At 36.2% G+C, this 22,244-nt stretch overlaps 1 protein-coding gene across 2 annotated transcripts in view; it reads left to right on the top strand.

The window, feature by feature from the left end:
• RNF169 (ring finger protein 169) overlaps positions 1–22,244 on the top strand; it is a 79,729-nt gene that overhangs the window by 28,549 nt on the left and 28,936 nt on the right. For both annotated transcript variants that reach the window (XM_036028814.1, XM_028516514.2), the window contains exons 2-3: positions 2,230–2,303; positions 21,139–21,285. In XM_036028814.1, coding sequence (XP_035884707.1) covers positions 2,230–2,303; positions 21,139–21,285 — 221 coding nt within the window. The remainder of the gene's footprint in view (positions 1–2,229; positions 2,304–21,138; positions 21,286–22,244) is intronic.

Below are 22,244 nucleotides of genomic sequence, written 5' to 3'. Positions count from 1 at the left end.
GGCTGGCAAAATTTTATACATATATAAATATATATATATATGCAAGATCATTTCTTATAGCATTGTTTTAATACTCTGGAGATTTAAACTAACCTTAATATCTGTATTTTGATTCTTCTCTTTCTTTATTCTTAGTATTAATTTGTCTTCACCCTTTTTTTTCTTCACCAATTTTACCAGAGGTTGGTTTATCGGTCATTTCATAGTAAAAATAGAATCAACCAGAGTTGTTAGTTTTAATCACCAGAAATCTATTCTGGCAAACTTAAGCAGAAAAAAAATTTATCAAGAAAGAAAATTGGGAAAACCAGAATAATCAGTCAAGTAGCCAAAAAACATGACTTGGAAAATAGCACCTAAGACCTAAGAACAAAGTCTATAAAATATGAATTCTTTGAAATTTTTTGAAACTTTTTAGTTACCTAGTATATTTTTAATATTTTTTTACTTTAAGGACTATATAATTCTATTCATTGGGTACATACATATATATAAGTACATATTATCAAGTTTGTTAATTTTATTCAATTTTTCTATATTTTTACTAACTTTTGATCTGATTTAAATTATTGTGTATCAGATTTTCTATATCTATCTATCTATCTATCTATCTGTTTACAGAGAGAGGGGGACAGGGAGGGAGAAAAAGGGAGAGAAACATGTGTGAGAGATACATCTATTGGTTGCCTCACTTGCCCCCACCTGGGGACCTGGTTTGCAAATCAGGCATGTGCCCTGACTGGGAATCGAACCAGCTACCCTTCTGTTCACAGGCTGGTGTTCAGTCCACTGAGCCATAACAGTCAGAGCTCCCCTCCTCTTTTAAATTATTGTTTTCTACAACTTCACTAGGTCTACTGTTTCTAAGTATCTTCCACTCTTCTCAGGTGTACTGAGAGTCTTTATAAAATAGTTGAAACAATCAAAAAACAACAGCTAACTTTTTGAGGAAGCTGCTTTTCCACAACAAGTATTTATCAGCCTCAATGGGATGTAGAGTTATTAGTATATCAAAATAAATACTGTTTCAATCACTAAATATACATAGGGGTGTATAGAAGTGTCATGTACATTTAAGGAGGTAGAAGTGTGTACTTTCCCCCTCCTTTTTTAATGGCATTTAGGATTTACCTTTTATTCCTATTCTTACCTTGATTTTTATCATCTATTTATATAGTCAACATGTATTGTGGGCCTGGATATCTCAGATTGAGAATTTTAACTGAGAAAAAAGCATAAAAGATTTTAAAATATGACATATATATTGCAAGTAGGGTCGAGAGATACAGTACTTTAGAAAGATAGTTGTGCTCAGTCTCTGGAGAACCTTGAAATGACATGTTGAAGAGTTTTGACTTTATTCTATAGGCGGATCAAAACCACTGAAGGCTTTTTGAAGATAAAAAAATCAGATTATATGCTGAAAATATTTAGATTGTGTACAGGAAAATACTCTGATGGCAATGTTGAAAAAGAAATACTAGAAAAATATAGTATGATGAGTACAACTTCGGGTCATTTAAAATGTTACTTGATAACATTGAACTAAGAGCTTTAAATATAGTTTTCCCATAAGGTCTTTTAATATGTCACTCTACCAGTAGGGCCCTTCCAGAACACTCTATATAAAATAGACCTTTTATAAAAGGTCTATATAAAAAGATCATATAAAATGATCTTTTTCTTCTACTTTACATTTATTTTTCTCCATAGCACTTAGTACCACCAGTGGTATTATATACACACACTTACTTGTTTGTTGTCTCTTTCCCTTCACAACATTATAAACCCCATGAGAGCAAGGACTTCATTTGTTCACTGCTTCTCCCCAGTGCTTAGAACTGTGCCTAGTTTACACCCTTTAATAATTATTTGTTAAATGAATGAATGACTATTCTAATTAAGATGATCACAATTTTTATTTTTTAAAATATTTATTTATTTTAGACAGAGGGGAAGGGAGGGAGAAAGAGAGGGAGAGAAACATCCATGTCTGGTTGCCTCTTGCACTCTCTGTCCTGGGAACCTAGCCCGCAACCCAAGCATGTGTCCTAACTGGGAATTGAACCATTGATCCTTTGGTTCACAGGCCGGTGCTCATTCCATTGAGCCACACCAGCCAGGGCAAGATGATCACAATTTTTAAAGTAGTTCATAATGTGGATAACAGTGGTTGGTTTGTTTCTAGAAAGTCCTATTAAAAAGCATCTTCTTTTCCCTTTCTTTCAGAGTTTATATTCAGAACACCAATCAAATTAAGTAAGCCTGGGGAACTTCGTGAGGAGTATGAAAGCCTGAGAAAGGTATAGTATACATATTATCATGCCATTCATTGTCTTTCTGGTTTCTTTTTTATTTGTTTCATGTTTTTTGCCATTCATTTTCTCAAAGTGAGTTGAAATGATGGCATTAAAGAATGCTTAGTAGGAGTTTTGATTTACATAGGAGTTTTTAAAATTTATAATACAGAGCCTGTCTTTCTCCACACTACCTTACACCAGCATAGTTAGATGGCAGCTATAATGGAAGTAGAGTAAACCTTAACTAAGAGCTCCTTTTAAGCTGTCATTTCAAAGGCGGAAGTATAGCTCATATTGCCTGTCACACACCTGCTGCAGTAACTGGCCACCAAGGGAGGTGTTCTTGGCATTTAAATGTTAGTTAAAAGCTAATATTCAAGCTTCAATAATAATAGCTTGTATTATTTTTCCTTATCTTGCAAGGTTCTTTTAATTACATGTAACTGGTATTATCTTTTATTGTTTTCACTCTGTTAAGTACTCCAGAAGAACTGTAAATTCAGTCAGGAAGGGCGTAATGGAATAATTTCCCAGAGAACATTTACCTTGAAAATGCTTTTACCTGCGTCCACATCATGTTGTTTTGGATGTTTTCAAGCTAACTGTCTGGAAATCACTTAGAGAATTAGGACTTCAAAACGGCTGGTAGTAACAAGGATGTTACAAGACTTGTGTCATCCTTCCCCAGCCCTCTTCCTCCATCACCATCTCTTACCCACCTCTTAAATGACTAATCATTCTACCTGTGGATGTTTAATATTTTATAAAGTAGTCCACTTAATTGAAATCAGACATCTTCATAAAACAGACAAGACAGTAATATTATTTGTAGTATTTTATATTGAATGAAAAACATCAGTATTAACAAGGTCATGTTAAGCAGAAGAGATAATGGAAACTCTGCATTCTTTGACCCTTTTTAAAATGAGGGTGTCATATACTGAGGTGGGTCCTTGTGCTCCTTTTATATTGGCATTGTGAGATTTTTTTTTTGGTTTTTAAAAAAATCGCAAAGCTTTTTTCTACATAGTGAGAAATTATTCCCAGGGATCACATCAAAAAACACAGATTCCTCTTAAATAAAATTCCAGAATATGCAGATACTTAGTTCTAATGTACCTTTTCAAAAACTTGGAGAATATAGAAATTTTAAAGCTATCAACTTGAAGATAAAGAGAAAACAAGGACTTGGAGGTAGAAAAAGGATTTAAAGCAGAAGGCATCATAAGAGGAGAGATTTTTATAAATCTTGGGAGAGAGAGGAAACCTTGGGAACTATGCTTTTGTTCCTGTTAGGAGGGAGGAACAGGAAGGTGGTTTTAAAAGAGACTGATGGCATAATGTTGTTGAGGGAAACTAAGACAGCCTCATCATGTATAAAGTGGATTGTATTTGAAAAACATTTTGTATTACAAAAACATTTTGTAATTTGTAACATCATTTTGGTTAAATAAAAGTTAGCTATAGGTTCTTCTCCCCCACACTCCAAATATCCAAGTTATCCTACATTTATTGTGTAACCTGTTAAATGGAAATTTGAGTCATAAAATCAAAAGTCACTAATGGCACATTCATATAATGCAATACTATTCAGCAATAAAAAATGAATCACTCCCCCTGGTTGGTGTAGCTCAGTGGATTGAGTGTTGGCTGCAAACCACAGGGTCATCGGTTTGATTCCCAGTCAGGACACATGCCTGGGTTGCAGGCCAGGTGTCCATGAGGGCCATGTGAGAGGCAACCACACATTGATGTTTCTCTTCCTTTCTCTAAAAATAAATAAATAAAACCTTTTTAAAAAGTAAAAAAAAAAAAGGATCATTGATACATGCTTCCAGAAGGATGAACCCCAAAAAGATGCTAAGTGAAAGAAGCCAGAGGAGACCATGTATTATATAATTCCATTTATAGAAAATGTTCAGAATAGACAAGTATAGACAAATAGAAGATTTATGGTTGATTGGAGTAGGGGGTAGGAATGTGAATTAACAATAAATGGGTATGAATAATTTTATTATAGTGGTGAGAATTTCTAAAATGGATTTATGTTGTGTTCCACAACTTGGTAAATTTACTAAAAGTCATTAAATTACACACTTGAAATGGATGAGTTATACAATATGTAAAATACGCCTCAATAAAATTGTAAAAACATTTAAAAGGCACTAGACATTTGTACAGAGAATTTGATAGAGAAAAGGATGTCTCGATGTATATTTTCTGAAACAAAATAAATATGTAATTATCTGGATGAATCTCTAATGGAGGAAGGTCTTTAAAAGTTGGTACTGAAGCCCTGGCTGGCGTAGCTCAGTGGATTGAGTGTGGGCTGCGAACCAAAGTGTTGCAGGTTCGATTCCCAGTCAGGGTACATGCCTGGGTTGCAGGCCATGACCCCCAGCAACCACACATTGATGTTTCTCTCTCTCTCTCTATCTCCCTCCCTTCCCTCTCTAAAAATAAATAAATAAAATCTTAAAAAAAAAAGTTGGTACTGAGCAAGGGATGGTAAGTGGAAATCAACTCTACAAAACTCATCATTACTAATTTGATGTGTAACATATTACTAATATGCTTTTTATTTAATATACTTTATTATTTTGTAGAAGTGGCAGTATTTAACAAGAGATTTGATTCCTCTAAATCTGGTTCTTTTAAAAGATGTTTACTTAATAATCATAGATAATCCTACTTGTGGGGTAGTGTTATGCTTCCTGAGGTTACTAAGAATTTCTAAATTTTATGATTCTATGCATAGGTTTATATTTCTAAGTATGTTTAAAATTTTCTTCCTGCCATATGTTATAGTTGTCTTTTTTAAATAAGAAAAATAATGTAGGAATATGTACAGCAAATGTAGAAGTTTCTTTTTTCCTTATTTCCCATCTTTCCTAGAGGTAACAATTGTCAAAAATTTAGTGTATATCCTAGATCCTTTATCTGCTTACACACATGCACACACACACATGTGCATGCAGAAATGCTTTCATCTTTTTTAGTATAAGTGAGATCATGGTGTGCATTCATTTATTCATTGTACCCCTACTGTGTTCCGGATATTGGGCAGTCAATGCTGAATTAGATACCCAAGGTCCTTCCCTCAGGGGGATAATCCATTCTAGTGGGGAAGACAGACAGTAAATAAGCAAACACATATGAGGGGGACCCCCCAAAAAACAGAATTATCTTCTGGAAGGTGGGTCCATTAGAGTATAGGCTTCCTCCACTAGGTGAGTGTTCTAGGAACCCACATGTATCAGTGTACAAGCTGGTGTTATTGTGAGAGGTTGTGTTTGGCTTTGGTGAATTTTTTTGAAAAATCTTTCAATGTGTTTGCCCATGTCATGATGGGTGATTTATGAGTACACTTGTCCACCACACTGCACTGAGTGTTTAGCAGTTTTTGACCAAAAAAAAAAGGCATATGTGCCCCACCCTGCCTATTCACCTGATCTGGCCCTGAATGACTCTTTATTTTCCTGGATGAAAAAAGTTCTCAAAGGCATCAAAATAGATGAGTTAAAAACTGTTTTGAGCAGTGGAAAAAATGTCTTGATAGCTGTACTGCATCAAATGACAGTACTTTGAAAGTGACTGAAGTTTAAATATGTAAAGACTAAACATAATTTTTTATAAATAAATTGTTTTGGAGGTTCCTCCCTCCTACTTTTAAAATATATTAATAAAGCAGAATAAGATGAATTAAGGGGAGTGGAAGGGAAATGAGGAGCCACAAATATACTGTTTTAGATAAGGGTGGTGAGGGAAGCTCTTTCAGAGAAGGCACCATTTAAGTTGCAAGCTGAAAGAAGTGAGGGAGCAAACCAAGTAAAGGTACAAGGAAGGAGCATTCAAGTCAAAGGGAGAGGCAAATGCAAAGGCTCTGAGACAGAAACAAGTTTGACTTGTTTAAAAAACAGTGTGGCTGGAGCTGTGTGTGCAAGTGGTGAGTGGATGGATGGTATGGGGATTTGGTAGGAGATGGGATGGGAGAGAGAGAAGGGGCAGATCAAAGAAGGCCTAGTTGACCTAGTAAGGAGCCTAAATTTATTTAAAATGTGATGGGAAGCTAGTAATATGATCTGGCTTACACTTCTAAAGGTCTCTGGTTGCTGTGTGGGAAATAAGCTGTAATGGGCCTACGAGTTAGGAATTGTATTTACTGTAAATAGTAGAGACCCCAAAATAATGACTCAAACAAATTAGGAGTTTTATTTTTCACAAGTAACAAAAAAAATGAAGGTAAGCATTCCAGGACTGATGTGGCAGCCCCATGACATTAGGGATTCATGTTCCCTTTGTCTTGCTGTTTGGACAGCTCTAAGTGTGCCTGTCTCATTGTGATGTAAGTTAACTGGTTCTTCTCTAGAATCACATCCAGACAGAAGGCAGAAAAGCACATGTCAGCTGAATTGGGTCCTTTCAAAGAGCTTTCTCCAAAGTCCCACTCAGTGACTTCACTTTTATTTTATATTCCAGTGTCACAGACTTCCTGTAGCTGCCAGGGAGGCTCAGAAGCATAGCGTTTTAGCAGGGTACATTAATTTCCTAAGTGAAATCAGTATTCTCTTATTTAGAAAGGAGAGAGTGGGTATTGTGTAGGCACCTAGCAGTCTCTGCCTCATGGATCAAGGATGGAAATAAGACCAATTAGGACCTTTTGGAACAGGCAATGTGTTGGGTTTAACCAGGATTAGGGTTTTGCCAGAAGTATGTTGGAGGGAGAGATGTAGTGGACTTGAAGGTGCATGCAAGGAAGTGCTTATAGTTTGGGATCATGGTTATTTACGGAGGGAGTTGAGAACATGAGGTCTATGATGGACAGTGAAGGAGTTGCACAGTCAATGAACTTGAAGTTTTAATGGTGATAAAGAATTGTAAAAGTAGGGCTACTAGTACAGAAATAAAGCTGGAAATGAGAGAGGCTTAAAAGTCTGGCAGGTTTAGTTATTGGACATGACAAGGTTCAGGGTATGATCATGAGAGTAGAAAACTGAAGTAGGATGGAAGAAAAGATTTACCGAGAAGGAAATAACTAGAAGGAACTGAGAGAGTACACTGATATTGAAATCCTCAGGAACCATCACTAAAGTAGTTGAAGAGAAACTCAGATGACAAGTTTCTCTGTGAACTAGGGAACTTGACAGAGGGACAGGAAGGTGACTGCCATAAAGAGGGGTCTGGGGTGTGTCAGGCTGTAGATACCCGAAAGAAGCTAGGATTTTTGAGGAATAATACCCATTCTGTAATTTGCTCCCCCCCCCCCCCCCCACTAACAGTATGATATTTTTGTGTGGAAGAGAGCTTTCATATACTTTTTAATCTTGAATGATATTTTGTAGTATGGATGAGGCATAATTTACCTAACCTTCCCATTATCATTGGTCATTTAAATTGTTTCCCATTTCCCCCAATTTAAAAGAGATACTGCACTGAACACCCATGAACATATGTGAGCAAATACGCCCTTTAGTTTAGATTCCTAGAAGTGAAAGTGCAGATTTAAAGGGTATATACACTTTGTATTGTGGTGGATATCAACAAATTACCTTTAAAGACTTTTTCAGCTTACTTTCTCACCAACAGTAAAAGAGAGTCCCTTGTTTTTCCAAATCCTTGCTCTAAACCATTACCATTATGTTTAATATTTTCCTAATCTGCTAGATAAATGGTATCTCACTGTTTTAATTTATATTTCCCTGATTACTAGACGGAAGAACATCTTATGCTTACTGGCCATTCATACCCTTTAGATCAGGGGTGTCGAACTCATTTTCACTGGGGTCACATCAACTTTGCAGTTGCCTTCAAAAGGGCCAAATGTAATTTTAGGACTGTATAAATGCAACTGCACCTTAACACTGAAGTGAGAGCTTGGTGCTGCCACCAGCTAGAAAAACAAGGTGCTGGGCAGGATAAAACGAGGTAGAGGGCCGGATTTGGCCCGTGGGCCTTGTGTTTGCCACATGTGTTTTAGATGGCCACTTATATTTTTTCTTGTTTATAACCTTTAGATGTGAAACCAGTTCTGTCTTTTGGATATTTGTGATTTTGACTGCTTAATGACATGCTTTTTTGGTTGCTTTTCTGTATTTTTATAGATGTAGTATATTAAAAAGAAGTTTTCTCACATTTTGTGGCATTTTAAGTAGAAGACTATTAGCATGTGCTTGGTCCTCTATCTTGCTATATCATTTGAGGAATTATTCATTCTTTTTTAAAAATTATAAATAATATATTGATTCCAGAGAGAGGGAGAGAGAGAGAGAGAGATGGAGAGAGGGAGAGAGGGAGGAAGGGAAAGAAACTGATCAGTTGCCTCCCGCACGCACCCTAACTGGTGTGTGCCCTAACCAGGAATGGAACCTGTGACTTTTCAGTCTATGGGAGGATGCCACAACCAACTGTGCCATACCAGCTGGGCAAAGGAATTACTCATTATTTTATTTATTTATTTTTTAACTTTTTTTTTTTAAATTTTAATTTTAGGTCATGCTGCCTGTTTTTGTATAGTCTGTGAATTAAGAATGGTTTTAACACTTTTAAAGATTTTATTTATTCATTTTTAGAGAGGGAAGGGAGGGAGAGAGAGAGAAACATCAATGTGCTGTTGCTGGGGGCCACAGCCCGCAACCCAGGCATGTGCCCTGACTGGGAATTGAACCCGTGATGCTTCAGTTTGCAGCCTGCGCTCAATCCACTGAGCTACGCCAGCCAGGGCGGAATTACTTATTTTTTTAAAAAGTATATGTGTATATATGTATGTACTTATATGTAGATAGATAAATATATACATATACACACATTCTCATTATATTCTTGTCTATAGTAAATATGTTGAAGTGAAAAATAATTTTCAGGGAGAAATTACTTCAAATGATTTAATTTTATTTTTCCATTCTCCATGGGATTGTTAGTCATTTTTGTCTTTTGAAATAACTGATTCATGTTTAAGTTTTATTCATTTGTTGGATTAGGCTTCTTACTTACACCATTATTTCTTCTGCTTATAACAGTTTGTTAGATGCTTTGACCACCATGGTTAAATAATAGTTGCTTTATGTTGCCATTGGGAAACATGTGATCCAGCATGCTCTTGTTTGTCTTTGAATCACTAGACTCTTCTAGACTGCTTATCTCCCTGGTTTCTGTAGTGGGAAAGATGAACTGCTTTCGATAATTCTGTGGATCACATGAGTGGTTTAGGCTTTCTCTGAATTGGTTTACTGACCTATCCATTTTCTTTATTCTCCCTCCCCACTGGTTCGTTTTTGAGGAGTATTTTCACCCCATAGCTGGCTAAATTACTCAAGTAGTAAGCATGCAGTTCTTAGTCCTTAGCCAGAGTGCAGAGTAATCAGATATGGTCACTGTGTTACTGAAGTGAATAATGTCTCCGTAAGGTAGACATTAACTTTTGTAAAGGGATATTTTTAAAGGTAAGTAAACTTTTAGGATCTAATTATCTTTGAACTTATATGTCTTTAAAGTCCCTTTTACTATATTTCTGCCATGAACTGTAAAATATAATGTACTTTATTAAAACTTGAGCATTTCACTGAAATCTGTCTGGCTGTGTAAAGAGTCATGAGCTGAATGTTGACTTGGTCTTAACCCTGACTCCTCCTCCTCTGTTTTTAAAAATTCACTTATTTTAAAAGACACTTATATTTACCTGGTAAGTCGAAAATATGTTCTGTCACACTGCAGAAGCAGCAGGTTATTTGCTTGTTTAAAATATTTTTTCCTATTAGATTGTAAAATCTTTTAAGATGGATCTGTTTGTGTAGTCTCTTTGACAAAAAGATCTCCACTGCATCTAATATATCTTGCACATAAGGTAGTCATCAAATGCTGATTGAACTGAATTGTTGATTGTATAGTTTCAGAGCCACTTCTTTTACAAGAAATGGCTCGTGTAAGGATGTATAGCTGGCTCAGGATAGAACTAGTGATATTTTAAGATTTCTGGAGTTCTTTTTGCTACTTTTTTTTCTTCTTCCTCTGAAATGTTATATAATCCTTGAAGAAATGCTTACTTTTGGCATGTGCTGAAATGCTTCTATCTGGAACCAGAAAATAGATAATGAATCTCGTACATCTTTAAGAGCAGGTAAGCTGTATAGTAATAAGAAGGAAAAACTCAAAAGAATAAGTTTTAATTTTGACCACATGAGAAAAGAAGTTATTTTATAGGATGCTCAAAATCTAAAAATGTTAGATATTGTTGTTTTCTCCTTTTGCTACTTACAACCACCCAGACAAGGAAAAACAACTTTATCAAGTAATCTGCTTTTCAATAAAAATAACACATTTGGGAAATTAAAAGCATGATCAAATTTAATTAGAATAACAGGTTATTCAGGCTATTTCTACAATGTGCTATCTTTCCTTGTCTCTTATTTATGAGAGGAGAAAAGCAGTAGTTATTAGTATAACTAATTATACTATTATTAGCTGTATTAGTATAACAGCTTTTATGATTTACAGAATAGTTTAAAATCATTTCAGTGCTAGTTGAAAGCAGAATTAGAGAATTTTCTAGAAGCAGTTGCAGCTCTTTTGTCTCTAGTACAGAAGAAAATATTTTGTTAAAACATTTGATTAGTGAGGATTTTAGTAAATTAAAATAACTTTATTTTTCCTGTTTATTTTTCTGCTTGCTTTTGTAAGCAGAATTGTAAAATTCTATGAAAGAAAAAAGTTCAGATTATAAAAAATTTGTGACTTTAACCATTTTAAGTGTAAAATTCAGGGACGTTAAGTACATTCACAATGCTATTCAACCATCACTATTATCTTTTTCCAAAAGTTTTTGATGACGCCAAACAACAACTCTGTATCCTTACCAGTATCTCCCTATTCCACTGTCCCTCCAGCCCCTGATAACCTCTAATCTACTTTTTATTTCTACAAATTTGTCTATTCTAGATATGTAAGTGAAATCATACAAAATATGTCCTTTTGTGTTTGGCTTATTTCACTTTTGAGAAATTGTCAAACTGTTTTCCACGGCAGCGGCACCATTTTACATTTCTGCCAGCAATGTATGAGTATTCCAATTTCTCCACATTCTTGCTGGTACTTGATAATTTTTCTTTCTTTTTTTTTAAATAGTCGTCCCGTGGGTATCTCATAGTTTTATTTATATTTCCCTAATGAACAATGATGATGAACCTCTTTTCATGTGCTATTAAATAGTCCTTGTATTTCTTCTTAAGAAAAATGTAACCTCTCACAACAATGCCAGCCGGTACCCTGTTACAGATGGGTTCCTAGAACACTCACCTAGCAGGGGAAGCTTGTACTACAATGGGCCTGCCTTCCAGAAGATAATTCCATTTTTTTTGGTTCTCTCTCCCATATTCTGGATACAAGTTTTATATCAGGTAATATGCTTTGCAAATGTTTTTCTCCCAGTCTGGGTCAGTCTTTTCATTCTCTTGGAATCTTTTGAAGAGAAGTTTTTAACTTTCAAAACTACAGTCCATAAATTTTTTCCTAAGAATTCTTTGCCCAGCTCAAGATCACAAAGATCTTCTCCTATGTTTTCCTCTGGGAGATTTATAGTTTTAGGCATTACATTTAGGTCTATGATTCATTCTGATTTAATTCTTACATAGGGTGTGGGGTACAGATCCAAGTTCTTTTTGTGCATATGGATGTCCCAGTTGTTACAGCACCGTTTGTTGAAAGACTTCTTTTTCCATTGATTTTCTTTGTATCTGTTTATTTTTTTAAGGTTTTATTTATTTATTTTTAGAGAAAGGGGAAGGGGAGGAGAAAGAGAGGGAGAGATACATCATTGTGTGGTTGCCTCTCATATACCCCCAACCAGGGATCTAACCTGCCACCCAGGCATGTGCCCTGACTGGGAATTGAACTGGCGACCATTTGGTTTGCAGCCTGCGTTCAATCCGCTGAGCTACACCAGCCAGGGCTGCACCTTTGTTTAAAATCAGGTATCCATATAAGTGGATTTATTTGTATGCTCTGTATTCTATCTATCATTGATCTGTTTGTTTTTACATCAGTACCATGCTGTTTTGACTATTGTAGGGTTAACTCTCTTAGGTCTTCTTTTTCAAAGTTATTTTGGAAACCATTCTTGATTCTCTGTATATTCATCTGAGTTTCAGTATTGACTTGTCAATTTCTACAAAAAAGCCCACTGGGATTTTGAGGAATTGCATTGAATCTATAGATCAATTTGTGGAGAATTGACATCTCAATAATATTAAATCTTCAGATCTATCAACATGGTATATCCTATTTATTAAGTCTCCTTTAATGTCAGCAATGTTTGAGATTCTCAGTTTCTATATCTTTTGTCAGATTTATTGTGTTTCACATTTTGATGTGGAATTTAAAAATATTTAATTTCTAATTGTTCCTACAAGTATATAAAAATACAACTGATTTTTGTATTTTGATATTCCATCTATAGGCCTGCTAAACTTATTTAGTAGTTCCAGTAGCTTTTTTCTAGTGGATTTTCTGCAGGGATTATGTTGTCTGTGAATTATGACTGTTACTTTTGGAGGACTTTACTACCAGATTTCAAGACTTAATAAGATAGTACGGTATTGGCACAGGAAAAGACATATGAATCAGTGGACTAGACTATAGTCCTAAAATAGACCCACACATATATAGTTAATTAATGTTCACAAAGGCACAAAACTAATTCAATGGCAAAATAATATTTTTTTCAACAGTGGTGCTGGAACAAACTGAATATCCTATGAATAAGTAAAAGCGAATCTTGATCTCTATAACTGTATACAAAAATTAATTCAAAATGGAGTAATAGACTAAATGTAAAAGTTACAGCTATGCAGAAGAAAACATAGAAGAAAAAGATTTTGTCCCTGAGGTGGGCAAAGATTTTCTAGACAGGAACACAAAATATCCTAATAACAGAAGAAAACAATTAATATACTGGATTTTATCAAAGTTTTTTATGAAGGAAATAAAAAGGCAAAGCAAAGGCTGGGAGAACATATTCTCAAAATGCATATCTAACAATGGACTTGTATCCAGAATTTATAAAGAACTCTAGCACACAATAATAGGATTTAAAAAATAGGATAAAATGTTTGAACATACTTCATTAAAAATGTGCTATTAAGCACATGAAAAGATGCTTAACAAAATTAGCCAGCAGGGAAATACTTACCACCTGACATACTCGAGTGGCTAAAATGAAAAGGCCAAAAATTCCCGTTGTGAAAATGAATGTGAGAATGTGAATCACCTAGAACTCTCATGCATTGCTAGTGAAAGTAAGCAGACATACCTCATTTTATTACACTATGCTTCATTGTGCTTCACAGATGTTGCATTTTAAAAAAGATAGAAGGCAAGAATCCACCAGCAAAAACCATTACAACATGCTTTATCATGGTGGTCCTGACACTCGCTTTATTGTGGTAGTCTGGAGTCAAATCTGCAATATCTGCGGGTGTGCCAGTAAAATGGTACAACCACAATCAGAAACATTTTGGCAGTTGCTTTATAAATTTAAACATGTCCTTACTATGTGATCCAGCAATTCCACTTGTAGATAGTTAGCCAAGCAAAATAAAAACATCTGTCCACAAAAAAATGAATGTGCATAGCAGCTTTATTCATAATAGCTCAAAACTAAATACAGCCCACATGTCCAGCACTTGAATGGATAAACAAATTGTGGTACATTTATGCAATGGAATATATAACTCATCCATAAAAGGAATGTCTTAATAAACAGTATCGTGGATAAATCTCAAAAATATGCTGGGTGAATGAAGCCTGACTCAAGGAATATGTGCTCTATGATTTTATAGTAGGCAAAACTAAATCTGTAGTCACAGCCATCAGATTAGGGGTTGCTTAGGACTGACCGGGGTGGGAGATTAATTGCTAATAGGCTTGAAGGGACTTTGTTGGGTGGTAAAAATGTTCTCTATCTTGACTAGGGAAATGGTTACATGGACATACACACATTTGTCCAATTTCATTGAACAAATGAAAGACATTAGAAGAGAAATGAACGCTTATGGCTACATTCCATAAGCGTTCATTTTATCATATGTAGGGATTATGCCTTAACATAGTTGATTTAAAAAACATTAATTCTGAGTGGATTGTAGATTTAAATGTGAACAGTCAAATAATAAGCTCCTTAAAGATAACAAGAGAGAATTTCTTAAACAGGATATGAAAGCTCTAATGTTAAACTGCATTAAAACCTAGAACTTCTTGTCTTTAAAAGACAGTACTAAAAGAGTGAAAAAGGCAAGCTACTGTGTGAGAGGGAAAAACGTGTGTGTGTGTGTGTGTGTGTGTGTGTGTATGTATTTCAAAAGTAGTCCTGTCTTATTTGTGGGGGAGATATTCTGAGACTCCCAGCAGATGCTTGAAGCTGCAGATAGTACTGAACCCTGTAAATACTATGCTTTTTCCTGTACATACACACCTATGAAAAAGTTTAATTTATAAATTGGGCACAGTAAGATATTAACAATAATTAATAACAAAACAGAACAACTATAACAAAAAAAACAAGGATTACTTGAACACAGGCACTGTAATACCATGACAGTCGATCTGATAACCAACGTGGCTACCAAGTGACTAACAGGTGGGGAGCGTATATGCCTGGATTTGCTAGACAAAGGGACGATTCACGTCCTGGGGCAGGAGTGGAGTAGGAAAGTGCAGGATTGCCTCACGCTACTCAGAACTGCACAAAACTTAAAACTTATGAATTGTTTACTTCTGGAATTTTCCACTTAATATTTTGAGACCATTGTTGACTGACTGTAGGTAACTGAAACTGCAGAAAGTGAAACCACAGATAAGGGGGGACTACTTATATATACGTATGTATATCTTTTTCTTGAAAATTGTCTCATAGTCAAAGTATAAATAGTTTATACAAATTACTAGAGGATAAAACCCCAAATATCTAAAAGAAAAAAGGGTAACAATGTGAATAGGCACTTCATAAAAGAGGATTTCCAAATAGCAAATGTGTGAAAAGCTGCTCTACACCTTTAGGAGAGAAATGCAAATTGAAATTGTAATGCAGTGTCAGTATCTACTTACTGAAATGTCTGAAATAGACAAATAGACTGAGAGCAGCTGTCATTCTACTAGATTGGTGGGTGGGAGTGTGATTTGTACCAATTTGGAAAACTGTGGCAATGTAGCCATACCTTATGACTAAGTAGTTTCTCTTCTAGAATATATCCCACAGAACAGAATGTGTACCAGGATACATATTCAAAAATGTTCTTAGCAGTTTATGTGTAAATAGCCAAAAACTAGTAATTACTCATACCCATTAGCAATAGAATAGTTAACTTGTTTTGTAGTCAAACAATAGAATACTATAAAACAATGGAAAAGAACAAACTATATGCAACTATTTGGATGTATCTCACAACTAGAATGTTCACTGAACGAAGACAGATTTTATGCACATATAAGATTCCACTTATGTAAAATTCAGCAATAGGTACAATAGGTGTTGGAAGCTGGGATTGTGGTTACTTTTGGGTGAGGAGTTAGGTACAAGGGGTATGATTTTTTGACCAGGGTAGTGGTTATGTGGATATACTTATTTTATGTAGTTTATCATGTCTTGCATTTATTATTTGTATACTTTTCTGTGTATAATGTTTTGATTTTTAAAAAAAGTTTATTTTTTAAAATTAGGGTAAAATAAAAATATTTTCAGGAAAATTTCCATGGTACTCTTGGTAGTGTGCCTGAGTATGAGATTAATGTACAGAAGTCAATAGTTTTTCTCTAGTAATTACATCTGAAAAAGGAAGCAATACAAATCATTCCACTTACAGTAGTGGGCTGCTTCACTTTGGTACAACCTGGAATCTCCTTGTTCAGGGGCCAACTGCTTGCTTCTTGCATTTAGCCCTAGGACTTCTCTGTTGTTGGAGCTGCAGTACCTACCATGGGAATTTACCCAAGTTGTACAAACTGACGTGAGAGGCATTTGACACCATGAAGAGCAAACTTTGGTCATTGGGAAGTATAGGAGTCAATAGATATATGATTCCCTTTTTCTCACTTCAGACTGTCTTGACATGCATTTCATAGAGTTTCTTATTTTGTCCTCTGTAGGCAATGACTGGACCAGTGTTCACGCATAAAAGCCTTCTTCTGAGACTCTGCTCAGCTCCCTAGCCCCCCCCCCCCCCATACCAAAGAATTACCAGCCCAAAATGTCAGTAATGCTGAGGTCGAGACACCCTGGCATCTGAACCCAATGGTTTGCTATAAAATTCAATCCCTGTGACTTTGGGAAATGACCACTGAGTGTTAATTTTTGTGTCTATAAAATGATGATAGATACAAACAGAGCCCTTAAGGATTAAATGAGGTAAACTCTGTAAACTTTATGAAACTCCATAGAAGAGTTTCATAAACAGCAGCTATTGATATTTCCTACTCAAATTTGCATGCTACTCTCAGAGGCATATTCCCTGAGTATAAAAATTCCTTCCCAGAGACCAAGTTCTCAAGTCCTTATAAAAGGGGGGAAAAAACCCAAAAACCAAAAACTACAGAACCCAGCATAGAGAAAACAACATGATTCATGTGAAGATTTATTTTTTATATTTTAACTATATTTTATTGATTACATTATTACAGTTGTCCCATTTTCCCCCTTCACTGCCCTCCACCCTGCACACCCCCTTCCACCCACACATTCCCCCCTCCTTTAGTTCATGTCCATGTATCATACTTATAAGTTCTTTAGCTTCTACATTTCCCATACTATTCTTACCCTCCCCCTGTATTTTCTACCTACCATCTATTATTCTGTGTACCTTTTCCCTCCCTCTCTCCTCCTCCCACTCCCCTGTTACTAACCCTCCATGTGATCTCCCTTTCTGTGGTTCTGTTCCTGTTTTAGTTGTTTGCTTAGTTTTTGTTTCAGTTTTTGGTGTGGTTGTTAATAACTGTGAGTTTGCTGTCATTCTACTGTACATGTTTTTTATCTTCTTTTTCTTAGATACGTCCCTTTAACATTTCATATAATAAGGGCTTGGTGATGATGAACTCCTTTAACTTGACCTTATCTGAGAAGCACTTTATCTGCCCTTCTATTCTAAATGAAAGCTTTGCTGGATAGAGCAATCTTGGATGTAGATCCTTGCCTTTCATGACTCAGAATACTTCTTTCCAGCCCCTTCTTGCCTGCAAGGTCTCTTTTGAGAAATCAGCTGACAGTGTGATGGGAACTCCTTTGTAGGTAACTGTCTCCTTTTCTCTTGCTGCTTTTAAGATTCTCTCCTTATCTTTATGTTGGGTAATGTAATTATGATGTGCCTTGGTGTGTTCTTCCTTGGGTCCAACTTCTTTGGGACTCTCTGAGCTTCCTGGACTTCCTGGAAATCTATTTCCTTTGCCAGATTGGGGAAGTTCTCCTGTACTATTTGTTCAAATAACTTTTCCACTAGTTGCTCTTCTTCTTCTCCTTCTGGTACCCCTATAATTTGGATGTTGGAATGTGTAAAGATGTCCTGGAGGTTCCTAAGCCTCTCCTCATTTTTTTTTTGAATTCTTGTTTCTGCATTCTTTTCTGTGTTGTTTCTTTCTTCCTTCTGTTCCACTGCATTGATTTGAGTCCCAGCTTCCTTTCCATCACTATTGGTTCCCTGTACATTTTCCTTTATTTCATTTAGCGTAGCCTTCATTTTTTTTCATCTAATTTGCAACCAAATTCAACCAGTTCTGTGAGCATCCTGATTACCAATGTTTTGAACTGTGCATCTGATAGGTTGGCTATTTCTTTGTCGCCTGGTTGTATTTTTTCTGGAGCTTTGATCTCTTTTTTCCTTTGGGCCATTTCTTTTTCTTTCTTTCTTTCTTTTTTTTTTTGGTCTTGGCGTGCCTGTTACGTAGTGAGGGGTGGAGCTTTAGGTGCTCACCAGGGCAGGGCAACCCATGTCCTGCTTTGTGATGCTGTATGTGGGGGAGGGGTCCCAGAGGGAACAATGGCACTTGCTCCGCTCTCTGCCAGTTTTCAGTCACTTCCTGTGTTACCCACAATCAAATTGGACCCTTATGGTGCTGATTCCCAGGTGGGTGGGTTTGTGTACGTTCTAACACCCTGTGGGTCTCTCCAAGGAACTCTCCTGTTAGGCTGGGAGTTTCTCCCACTGCCGCCTCAATGCCCACTGGTGTTTTCTATCAGAGGTTTGAGGCTTTATTTCTCCATGCTGGGGCCCTGGGTTGCATGGTCTGTCTCGCTCCTCAGCTGTTCCTCCTGGTTTATCTGCACACGAATGTGGGACCACCTGCTCCACTAGTTGCCACCTTGCTGGGTCCTCCAGCTGGAGCCTTGCTGCAAGTCCTCTGCCCAGCTGCTCATCTCCACCCCTCCTGCTGATCTGGATGAGTGTTTCTTCTTTAACTCCTTGGTTGTTGGACTTCCGTACAGTTTGATTTTCCATCGGTTCTGGTTGTTTTTTGTTTTAAATTGTTGTTGTCCTTCTTTTGGTTGTGTAAGGAAGCACAGTGTGTCTACCTATGCCTCCGTCTTAGCTGGAAGTCTCATGTGAAGATTTAAATGGATACATGGGTTTTTCAGTTGTGTAAATTTTTAGCTTTGTTAAGAATATTGTTGTGTTAGCAGAGACTCAGCACAGTAATGAAAAGGTGGGTTTGCTAGAAACACAGGCCTGTTGTCAGAACTTTGAGAGGAGTGGTAAACATTATTGGGAAGCATAAGAATACATTCTAAAGCATGAAGAAAAGCCAGAGGGCATAGTATATAAATATCATTAAGCACTAAACAAAATTAACACTAAAATATGTAAAAGGAAATTTAATACTTAGTTTTTTTAAAATTGTAACATCTGTGTATATATTATGGGGGCAATTCTCTGCATTTAGGATGTTTAGTAGCAATCTTTGGCCTCTAGCCACTAGATGCTGCACACACTGCACCCCTAAGTGTAACCAAAAGTGTCTCCAGACATTGCTAGATGTACCCTGAGAGGCAAAATCATTGGTTGAGAACCATTGAGATAAACCTAGATTTGAGTGCCAGCTCTAGGGCTATGAGTCTGTGAATTTGAACACATTAACCTAACTCTTAACCTTCTTTTTCTTAAGTGAGATAATGTATATATAGTGCTTAGCTCAGTACCTGACACATAAAAGTTCAGTAAATGATAATTATTTTGATGCTAAAACCTTTTCTCTTTTGTGCTGGTCTGCCTATCCATCCTCTAAAAGTGAAATGCCCCTTTGTGTAGCTAGCTGGTAGTTAAGTTGTCGAAGAAGAATTTCTCATAGAGGATCACAAAAGACACTGATCTTTCATGTAGGCAGTTAGCATGGACTTAGGTTTGCTTTTTCCCTGGATATGGATTTGCTTCTTTTCCCTCATTTGATTTGAGAAGAGTTGGGAGCATGTTATTTCACTTGAATCTCCTCCTGATATAACATTGTGTATAGTGTTCTCTAAATATTCATAATCTCATGAATTAGATTCAGTGTGTTAAAGACTAGTTCAGGCTTATAGGAATCAGACCTATAGAAATTAGAAAGATAAGAGTAAATCTTTATTGTTGTTATTGTGCTTTTTGTTTTTCTAACCCTAAGGCAACAGCCAATGAAAAATATTTATTTGTTCTTTAGCTTTATTTTCCTGCAAGTATGATAAAAAATATTAGTAGCCTATAATTGCTTTAATATACATTGTCATTTAAATTTTATTAAAACCCTGGGCAGTGAAAAGAGAATAAAAAGGAGATTAGGAAAAGAAATTTATATACTATAAGGACATAGCAAGATACAACATGTACACTTACTATCTTATATAACAGTATCTGCAAAGTTTCCATAAGCATTATCTCTGTTTTGTAGGTGAGCATATGATGGTTCATTTGCCAAAGATCATCTAGCTGGTAAATAAGTTACAGAACCATTAAAACCCAGGTTTTCATCCCCAAACCCATCTTTTCTGTTTTAATCCTCACTGGAAGATGTGTTTTACTGATTTTTTTTAGAGAGAGAAAGAGGGAGAGAGAGAAAAAAAACATCAGTGTGAGAGAGAAACATCGACTGGTTGCCTTCCATACATGCCCCACCCAGGGATCGAACCCACAACCTAGGCATGTGTCCTAACCAGAATCAAACCAGAAAGCTTTATAAAGATGCACAGAACAATGCTCCAACCAACTCAGCCTCACAGCCAGAGCCAAAGCGCATCTTAATTTCACAATGCCATGCTACCTCTCCCAAATGAGGACGCATATGCCTCTGCCTTAAATTTCTTTGTAGGTCATGTATCTTGACGTATTCTCTGGACCACAAGATAACGACATAAATTGTAGGACATGAGAACTGTGATAAAGTCATGTTTTAGAACTTTTGCTACTAGGCCTACAGACCCATCTGTCTTGCTTAGGCCAGCTTCTCTAGCCCTCTGCAGCCTACATCTCTGCTGTTCTCCTGGTCCAATACATTTATATCTGGTTTATGGGAATAAGAAAGTTTTTAGGTTCAGCCTCTTCTAGCTAAGTAAATAAACTTTCATTTTGTGATTGTGTATTACCTTTGCTTTTATGGTTTCATATTGCTCAAGAATGCAGAGCAGTTAAATCTTAAGCCATGAAACATATGACTCTTGCTTAGCAAGAGTCAAATAAAAGCTGACTTAATTAATACTTAATAGGGCTTTATATTATACAATTGAAAAAAATAGTCTCAAAACTGCCATGTGGTGTTTGTTCTGATACACTATTGAGGAAAAAAAAATTTAAGTCTATAGTTGCCTAAAACTCTATTGTCTTGGTGTGATTTGTATTTTTAGATGAAAGAAGAAAAGTTACAAGAGGAGAAAACCTCCGAAGATCAAATTCAGAAGCTGTTACCAGAGGATACAGAAACAGGGAAAAGGAAAATGGATGAGCAGAAAAAAAGAGATGAGCCATTAGTACTGAAAACAGATCTGGAGAGTGTAAGTGGATCACTTTTTTTGAGGGACAATTGCCTCAGAATCAGCAGTTAGCCCAGGTGACATGCATTTGAAAAACCTATGTTGGTGAACTAGGAGACCAGTAGTAGTAACTGACTGAAGCTCAAGAGTAGTGAGAAACTTAGCACCCAGGTGAGAGCTGGAGAAAGTTACTTTATGAATGGGACAAGGGACTTGTGTGGAAAGGTTAAGGGAACAATGGGGTGAAAAGGTAAGAGGAAAAACCTAGTATGGTGATACTACTTGTGATAAATTTTATATGTATATTGTCATTTTGACTTATGTGTTGATATTTGAGTTCTATGTATCTTATATCCTCTACTAGATTTCCTCAAAGCTTGAATTTCCCTTTATTCCTTATAATGCCCTAAGCAGCACAGTGCTAGACATAAGGTATTAGATTGTATTATAATGCTTAAAGTTAACCTAATTAGACTTTTAATTGTACCAAATCTTGCCTGAATTTTTTTCATTACTTATTTACCAAGTAAATTACTGGAAAAGGTTGTAAGTGGTATATTTTAACTTACATAAGAAAGCACTTTTGGGCCCTGGCTGGTATGGCTCAGTGGATTGAGAGCTAGCCTGTGAACCAAAGGGTTGCTGGTTCGATTCCGAGTCAGGGCACGTGCCTGGGTTGCGGGGCCAGGTCCCCAGTAGGAGGGTGTACAAGAGGCAACCACACATTGATGTTTCTCTCCCTGTCTCTTTCCCTTCCCCTCTCTCTAAAAAATAAATAAATAAAATCTTTCAAAGAAGAAAGCATTTTGCGAAGTCTACTGATTAGTTCAGATCGGTCATTACAATTGAGGTTTTTTTCCTTAGTAAGTCTTATCAGACTGTACATCTTTTTATTGCTTGCTGTATGTACTTAGCATATCTGTAGAGTCATATCTTTTAAAATATTTTGTGATTCAGTTTTTGTTAGTATTTCATTTATT

This window comes from Phyllostomus discolor, chromosome 6 (genome assembly GCF_004126475.2).
Source record: "Phyllostomus discolor isolate MPI-MPIP mPhyDis1 chromosome 6, mPhyDis1.pri.v3, whole genome shotgun sequence".
In the NCBI taxonomy this organism is placed as follows: Eukaryota; Metazoa; Chordata; class Mammalia; order Chiroptera; family Phyllostomidae; genus Phyllostomus; species Phyllostomus discolor.
Note: the sequence above shows the minus strand (reverse complement) of the source record. Positions and strands in the feature narration are given on the sequence as shown.